General features: G+C 42.7%; 1 protein-coding gene across 2 annotated transcripts in view; it reads right to left on the reverse strand.

Moving 5' to 3' along the window:
- The window catches only part of TNFSF10 (TNF superfamily member 10), a 47,841-nt gene extending 39,115 nt beyond the window's left edge, over positions 1 to 8,726 (reverse strand). Inside the window, exons 1-2 of one of the 2 annotated variants that reach the window (XM_063115260.1) lie at positions 8,595 to 8,721; positions 2,316 to 2,453 (exon numbers count right to left, since the gene is read on the reverse strand). In XM_063115260.1, the coding sequence (XP_062971330.1) occupies positions 2,316 to 2,453; positions 8,595 to 8,717 (261 nt within the window). In that variant the 5' untranslated portion in view covers positions 8,718 to 8,721. Of the gene's footprint in view, positions 1 to 2,315; positions 2,454 to 8,594 lie in introns of both variants that reach the window. The other variant, XM_063115252.1, reaches the window with a different exon arrangement.
- Positions 8,727 to 8,926: the final 200 nt, after the last annotated feature.

Genomic DNA, 8,926 nt, shown 5'->3' on the forward strand with positions numbered 1-8,926 from the left:
AGCCGCAGGATGTAAGTCACACTGCCTCTCTCACGGTGCCACAGATGCACACAGCACATCGGGACACTGCCGTGTCATTCTCTCATTTCTGAAAACGTGGCTGAGGCATTCTCAAAATAAAGATATGTGACCAAGTTCCCACATCTTTGCAAATCATCTCGTAAACCCCCCACCCCCCTCACTGTACTAACCAGTGGGGAAAACCAGCAAGAAAGAGCAAAACCTGAGCCTTTCTATGAAATGGGCAGACCCTGACTTGGCTCATTCATGGCTTCTGAGCCCCCTCCACTCAGCTCTGTCATTCCTGAGGGTTTCACCATCACTGCCGTCCTCACCCATCACTGTTGGTAATTTTGCAACTGCTGGAGACTGGCCTCCTCCGTGCTCCCACCCCAAGTCGGACGTTCTCTGCTTCTCCCTCTGCCTCAGGCCCTGAGCCCAGATTATGGGGGGGACTGACTGTGGTCAGTCCCATGGGCACTAGTGTATGGGAAGGGGAGAGAGGGGACCTCCTCATTCTCTCTGTCCTTTCTGTTTGTCTCTCTCTCAGTTCTCTTTCTGTGTCTCTTTCTCACTCTTGCTCTCTTTCATGCTAGGACAAAAAGGAAGGAAGGAAGAGAAGCAGGAAGGAGAGACAGGCCACTCCTGCAGGGGGAGGCAGCGAAAGAGCCACTACAGGCACCGTCAGACAGCTGAGTCCCATCTGTCAACCGCCAGCTCCGTGAGACTTCGCTCAAGTTACTCACGTGATCTGAACAATTTTTTCATCAATTAAAAAAAGATATGAGGATCATAAGGATTCCCTCCTCACAGAGCTGTTGCGAGGATTAAATGAGACAATGTATGAAGTGGACAGAAGATATTTACTGGAAATTGTTCAACTGATGTGCCTGAAAACTGTGGGGAGCTCTTCCCCGTCCACCCCCACACCCGCTCTGTGTCCTCAGCCAGCTTCTCTCTGCTCCAGCGGGCAGCAGGATGTGAGAAGGTGGGGGGCTAGGAAGCGATACTTAAAATTCGCCCCTGCTTATCTCTTATCCCCCCACTCCCGGCTCCAGCATCCAGCCCCATCCTCAGTCTCCAGATTTCTACCCTAGTTAGTTCTGAGTTTCTCTCCCCTGCTGGGTCACCACCCCTGACCTCAGGGACTCCAGAGTTCCATTTCTCAGGTTCCTCAGGACCCTCTTCAGCCCAGGCTTTTCCTGGTCCTCACCCCCTGGATAGTCACTGTCATTTGGAGTGGTAGGGCCACAGCTGCTTCAGCACAGGCCACACTTCCAGGGCAGCTGTAGAGCAGGTGTGTTTCTAAGACTCCCAGGTAGAAGTCCCATTTCATGTCCTATAGAAACAGTGTCATAGGTGATGTCTGGGCTCTACTTTGAGGACTGCTGAGGGCTATAAACTGGAGCCCTAGCCACCGATACAACACTGGTTCTATGGAAAAAACAAATTCTGCACACCAAACATTGGACTTATTTATAAACGTGTCTAAGACACATCCTCTACCTGCCCTGGGAATTACCCCTGCATTTGTTTAAACAATGATGGGAAATAGGGTGTTTGACAGAGGACTTTCATATCCATGTTCTCATCTGACCTTTTCAAGTAGGCAGAAGGTAAATATTATTAAATGCCATCATACAAAGAAGAAAGCGGCCAGAGAGAAAACTTGATTTGACCTAAGTCACATAATTGAAAATAAAATTAGTCACATTTAGTAAAATAAACTGCTAGCTAACATAATGTTTCTGCTAGTGATCCTGTTTAAGCAACTTTCATAAACAGATACATTTTAAAAAATTTTGTCATTTATTGACTGCAAATTGAGAATGTCATCACCTTTAATTTCTCAAAGTATCTCTTTGTCCCCTCTTCCTTTCCTCTTTCCTCATCTCTATATGCATACAAAAATAAATATGTATTTAATTCCAGAGATCGACAATGTGGGAAGCATATAAAACATCATTTGTCCTCTTTTGTTTTCTGAGTGAAAACAAAATTCACACACATCCCTTATTACTGTGTGACCTTGAGCACATTGCCCGGTCTGTGCCTCAGCTTCCGCAATGTGAGATAAAAAGGTCAGACTAAATAAGGAGGCCGTCTGGGCTGCAGAAATGATCTCCAGACCAGGAGTCAGCCAGGACCTGCCATTTGGTGCTGTGCCATAGTTTCCTAGTTATTTGAATTTGGGGAAAATCACTTAAACACTCTGCACCTCGGTTTCCTCATTTGCAAAATGAGGAGTCTAGACTTAATGTTCTTAGAGATTCCTCTTCCTCTGACCTTCTGTGCCTGTTGGCAAGGTGACCTACCTTCCTAACGAGCTGACTTAGTTGCCACTTGACCTGCCAGCAGAGGTTGTTCATACTCTCTTTATCATCAGTGTCCCAAGGAGTGTCATCTTCCTTTAAGAAACAAGCGATGCCACTTTTGGAGTACTTGTCCTGCATCTGGGTTGAGATGGAACATAACACAATATTATGCACACGTGCTTTATATTTTTTGTTCCTCTAGAAGTTAAAACAACAGAAACTGGTGACAGATTCAGAGGTTTTGGCACCTTGGATAAGTCGAAGTTGAAATAAAAGTAAGCAGGCTGCACTTTGTCCTTTGACTGAAAGTGAGCCGTTGGATATGGTGGAAAGGATACAGGTGTGGGTCAGGCATCCTGGGTCACAGTGCCCTTCCCTGCCCCACCACTAAACAGCTGTGTGTCCCTTAACAAGTTGCTTCCCCTCTCTTGTGTCTATTCTTCATGGGAGTCTTGAGCCAGTTCACTGTGGTGGTATCTGAGGTCCCTTCCAGCTCCGACATGGTGTGGATCCTGTTATAAAACTGGAAACCCACCTAGATACAAGGTAGGCAGTGGAGTCAGTTTAAATTCCAGAATCCTGAATTAAAATTAGCCAAACCCTTTGGGTTGTGGGTAATGTTCTATTTCTTGATCAGAGATTTGGCTGGCTGAGTAGATTCTAGTTATAGTGATTTCTGCTGCTCTGGATGGCAGAATCTGGACCATGTCATCACCAGAAATCTGAACTATGGATTTATCTACAAAGACTTTACACATCATTTGAAGTTTGCTTCCTCCTTCTGATTGAGAGTAAACATTTACAATAGCCAGATCATTGTCAACAAAGTTTTTTCTTGATGTTATAAACACACACACACACACACACACACACACACACACACACACACACACACACACACACACACACACACCCAAACCATTCCAAACACTTCAGGCTAATAACTGGTTAATGAAGAAAAACTGGAAGTCCACACTGGAAGGCCAGAGTTTTATCTTCCTCTCCATTTTGTTTTGTTACAACTGGGATTGAAGAGATGCTATTTTCCTGTAAAAAGCTGCTGAGTTGTTTTTATCTGGGGAAATGAATGGGAAAGTGGCCATTTTTACCTGTTATTTGAACTTAGGGTACTGCAAAGCTTGAAGGAGGGATCAAATTTAATAACTATCCACTCTTTCCTCTAGAAAGAAAATCTCATTTTAAATCAAAAGAACTTAACTGTGTAGGAGAGGTTCCAGCCAGAGTCACATGGTTCTATACCCAGCCAAGTACCCTTTGGATACTTGATCAAACCTGGGTTAATTAATTCTTTCCACACACCCTGGCATAGAACATTCATTTACTTATAAGTAAACGTTTTACTTTCTTTCTTTCTCTGTTAAATTACAAGAGTAGAACATTCTCCTAGTAGGTGTAGTTGGGACCAACTGAGTTATGATATGACTGGCAATGAAATTAGGAGGTGTCTCCCAGTCCCTGCTGGCGGTATGTGCTTCTACCGTAGACATCTAGTTGTATCTCCAATTCACTTAGGATCTGAAAGCCTTTCCAGGGAATAAACTAAGTAATATATGGTTCAGAAATATGAGAGCATGTCTGGCAAACTTGGGAGGGAGGACCAGGGGGGAAGAGGCCATGAGCTGGAATCAGCCACAGGCCTGAGGGCGTTTCCAGGAAGAGCTAGCTTTTCCTGGACACTGCTACAGCCCAGCAAGCATGAACATGCGCTGGCCAGGCACCAAGTTGATAAAAGTGAAAAAGCAGGGTCACAGACTTCTGTAATTTGTTGGGACAAAAAGGTGTGCATGACAGAGGAGGAAGGGAGCCGTATGACTTCTTACCGCTCAGCAGCTGGAAGCTGTCTGGACATGGAAGGGTTGGGAGCACGGGAGGCAGAGTAGACAGGGCTGGGAGCAGCAGGAGTGAGCCAGCAACAGCCTGGGCCTGAAGTGAGCTTGAGAGGGGGGCAAGTGGAGCTCCAGCTGCAGGGACCAGCCCAGGTGAGTACCAGCTGCTGGCCAGTGCTTGTCATAACCTCTGGGGATTTTCCAGAAACACTTTCAGGAGGTGGGAGGGGGAACTTTGAAAATTAAGTAAGGTCCTGGGTATATGTGGGTTGGAAGTTGATAAGTGAGTGTAGCTCCATTACCACCCCAAAGCTGACGAAGCTTGGATATATTCAGGCTACACAGGCCACCTAGAAAACACGGAAAACTAAAGAACACTTTTCTAAAAGTAAGAGAGAAAACAAAAAACCAAAAAATGAGAAAAGTAAAAAAACAAAAACAAAAACAGCCACTAAAGGCCATAACCTCCTAGTTAACCTTTGGATGATCTCTCTTGTTTACAGGGTTGAGATCAGACTGTACATATACAATTTGCACATGGTTGTTTTCTCATAAGACTATATAAAAATATCATGTTTTTAAAATCTGTATGAAAATTATGTGTGAACAGCATAGATATTTTTATGAGACTCACTGTAGAAAATTTATAAAATATAGAGAAATAAAAAGGAAGAAAGGCACCCATAATCCTACCATCTAGAGATCATAATTTTCACTTTGGTGTTTCTCTTTCTAGACATTCTTATGCATAAATATAGGTTTCTGAATAATGAAACCCAGAGAGGAAGCTCAACCACCCTCCCTATCCTCATATGTTTCTTGCATTATCATATTTGGTAGTTTCTTCTACAGACCTTGGCCAATGCTGGTGACTGGGCGCATTGTGGGTTGGGGGGAAGGCGCTGTGGTTATTCCGAGAACGATTAATGATGATTTTCCGATGTGTGTCTCTCCCTCCTTCCTTTCCACATCCTTTCCACTTCAAAGTATGAACTTCCCACAGAACGTGGTAGGCTGGGGCTGTTCTCTAGCTAACTATTTCTGGGTGTTGGGGGTGACAGACTGTGTGTGTGCTATTTTCATTTGCATGCCTCTGGAAGGAGAGACAGCTTTTGCACTGGGTGTTCTTCAGCTCCAGAAGCCCCTGGTTCTGAAAAGTGGATTTCCTGGTCTTAGAGCTGTCACAAACCATGGCGGTTGTCTAGGCCAGGGCCAACCAGCAGTCCTTGGTTGGGCTTGAGGGCAGTAGGGTGGACTCCTTTGCTGCCTCAGGGACTTTGAGATGGCAACATTGATCCTCTCTGTAATCCAGACATTAGTATCTGACAATCATTTTCTGCAAACTGCAAATAGCATAAACAATCATTTATGGAGATCTGTGGAGAGGGGTCCCCTTTTCCTTTTTCCTATCCATCTATGATGCCACAGTGATTGGCCATTCCTTTGTTATAAAAGTTTCTCAGAGAGACACAGACCTCAGAGGCTCAGCCCGTATTTGCTGTTCAAGTTTACTGGTCTGCAGGCTTACTTGTGAAGGTCCAATCCAATGTTCAGTGCATACTCCCTACAATTTCTGCTCACTATATCTTCTGCAAATTTTCACCAGCCAAAGTGGAACCTGTGATTGGCTTTAGGAAATTAATACTTATGTTAAACATGCACTTCCAAACTCTACACAGACTCCCAAGGAGATTCAGATTTATTCTCCCTTGGGAAAATTCCTGAAGAGGAGGGTGACCCCTCTTCAACAGACCTTTCAACAGTAATTACAATGGCTACAATTTATTGAGCACCTACTTAAAGGCAGGGTTCAAAATTAGGCTTTGCCTTTTACTAGCTTTTTAATTTTGGGCAAATCCTTTAACTTACCCAAATCCTAGTTTGTTCATCTATAAAATGGGTAATTATACTTACTTTATAGGATTGTTATGATAATGAAACAGGGCAATACTTATCAAAGTTTCTGGTATCTATGTAATTGTTCAATATCTGTTAATTTTCCTCCCTTCCTGGCACTCTCAATGAATTCTTCTGCATGTCTATACATATGGGAATACATATGTAAATGTGCAATCAAGAAAAGTGTGCATAAGAAGGGAGATGTTAAGCTTTATTTAAAATTTTCATTTTTATAGTAGAGTAATTTAAAAAACCTTAATTATACACACAGACAATTGCATGAGTCAGCTCAGTAAAGAACCAGTTAATTCAGTCTTAAAATTGGGCTAAGTTGTAACATCTGCAAATCACCGAAGCCACTTGCATATGGAGAAACAGCCTCAATCTGTTTATGCTGCAAAATGAACAAAGGTTAGGACATGTTGCCTCCAAAATGGTAAACACAGCAGTATTCCAGTCTCTCATGTAGACTTAGAACTAAAGATATGATTATAGTTATACTGATTTTTTTTTTTCCTCACAAATACACAGTCTCTTCTAAATGTGCCCTGCAATAAAGCTGACTGTACTGGTCATCTAATGGGAGCCATAATTTCATAATTATTTGCAAATAAAACAAGAGTCTACTTCATTCTTTTCCAAAGGGAAAATTTCCAACTAATCAAGATAACGAAATTCACACTCTACAGGGCATACAAACTGCATCTCCCTAACAGACATTAACACTCTGTGGCTTTTGTGCAATTTATATTTTTCTGAAACCCTTAGTCTTGCATTTCTTAGTCTGCTGGCAGATTTGATGTGGCAGGATGCAGTGTGCATCATAAGGTGAAAATATGCTGGCCCTGTGTACACCGTGCTATGGCCAGAAGAGCATTGGACAGGCACCTGCAGACCTGCTCTGCCTCCAAAGCCCTATCTGAGCTTGGATACCTCATTTCTAGTCTTCTTATCTATAAAATAGGAGAAGACGGTATGTTCAAAGTCCTTCCTGCTCGTAATTCTCTGCTGTTAATATGCAATTAGTCAAAATATGCATTAGAAACCAATAAATGAGTCGGTTTATTTTCAACAATTTTGCATTCACAGTTCCACAAGTTTTAGTTGAGAAAATTATAAATTAAAATGGCACTTTTTTTTTCCTGCCACGCATACCTGGGTTTGTACCTGGAACATCCAGGGGCATAGAGTAGCAGTTTTATTTTCAGCTATTTTATCATGAGAAGTAAAATGCTCAGTCTTTCTGATAACTTCTTTATTACAGACTTTGATAACATGCCTATGTTCAAGAATAGGCAAAAAATAAAAAAGAAGGAAGGAAGCGACAATCACAATAATATGTTGAACTTCCAGAAGGAGAGAACAGAACTGTGGTTATTAGAGGTGGGAAAGGGGGGGTTATTGAGAAATTGGTTAATGGACACAAAGAATGATTACATCTTGTAATGATGAATATACTAGTCATCCTGATTTGATCATCACTTATTGTACACAGATATTGATATTCAACTCTGTAACCCACAAATATGTATAATCAATTGTTTCAAGAAAAGAATAGACAGAATGCCAGTCCTTTGTATTCTCACTTATTGTCAACATAAGAATGCTACAGATCTAAAACCGAAACAAATTTCAAAGGTCTGATTTATCTCCACCCCATGCTCAGTCTTGGAAGAAACAGAAACCTAATATTGTAAGCCTTGGTTCTTATTTTAGTTAATATGCATATTATTCCTATCTTCTAACTTTTAAAAGTCTGACTTTATGTGAAAGCTTTCCACCTAAAAATTTAATATATTTAAAAGAGAGGGGTGAGAGGAAGAGGCTGGCACAAAGTCTGGGGATGGTCAGTGTGTACAAAGCATTTTTCTGTGCAGGACCCACATCTGAATGTTCTGCAATATCTATCTGAAAGTCCATTGGGCTTAGTTAGCTACATCTGGAACACAAAATGATGATGTTCTGTGGTGAAGAACCTGGCTTTGGATTGAACCCTGACTCTACCCTTGCTGCCTGTGGGTTAGTGTAACCCACCACATTTGTGAAGGCTGTTCCTTCATTCCACAAACATTCAGTGAGCACCTACATGGGAGACATATGATAGACCCCAGAGGTACCCTGAGGAGCAAAAGCAGACACAGCCCCTGCCCTGATGCAGCTCCCCTCATCCCCAAGAATTCACAAGTAAAGAACCATAGAGCATTTAGCAGAAGGCACACATGAAAGGCATAGCAATTGCCAATGTTATAAAATACGTTTACTTTTAAAAACAAACACACAAAAGCCCTCAGGAGTTCTGTTGCCTGCATTTGCTAGTAATTAATTAGTGGAGCCAGTTCTGTAACTGTACTTGGCTCACATGATTCCCTGAACTTACACTTTTGTAGTCCTCAGCAATTATATGCATTTACAACAGAGAAAGGAACATTTTCTTCCAAAGTAAAGTCTTCAAGGAGGAGAAAGCTGAGAGGCAAAGTAGAGGCAGGTAACCCCACAGCTGTGAGAGTCTTCAAGACTGTGGCATGGTACTAACCTGCTTCAGCTCATTGTTGAGGTACAAGTAAGTCACGGCAACAGAGAGGGACTGCAGGAGAACTGTGAAGATCACAATCAGCACACAGGTGTGCCAGGGGTTGGGACCTTCTGGGGCATGCATTGCAGCCATGATCCAGTCTGGGGCTGGCTGCTCCAGGACAGTGACTTATTAGGATAACTGAGGGAGGGAGCGATAACTGTCTGGGGGTGGAGCTCTTAGTTTCTCTTACTGCCAATAGGAAAATGAAACTGCATGAGCATGCTAGCACTAGGGAAGCCAGGGGAGGCAAAGTTAAAACTTCGGGAGCCCTCTCCATTCTATAGCAAGAT

This window comes from Cynocephalus volans, chromosome 1, assembly GCF_027409185.1.
Source record: "Cynocephalus volans isolate mCynVol1 chromosome 1, mCynVol1.pri, whole genome shotgun sequence".
Taxonomy (NCBI): domain Eukaryota; kingdom Metazoa; phylum Chordata; class Mammalia; order Dermoptera; family Cynocephalidae; genus Cynocephalus; species Cynocephalus volans.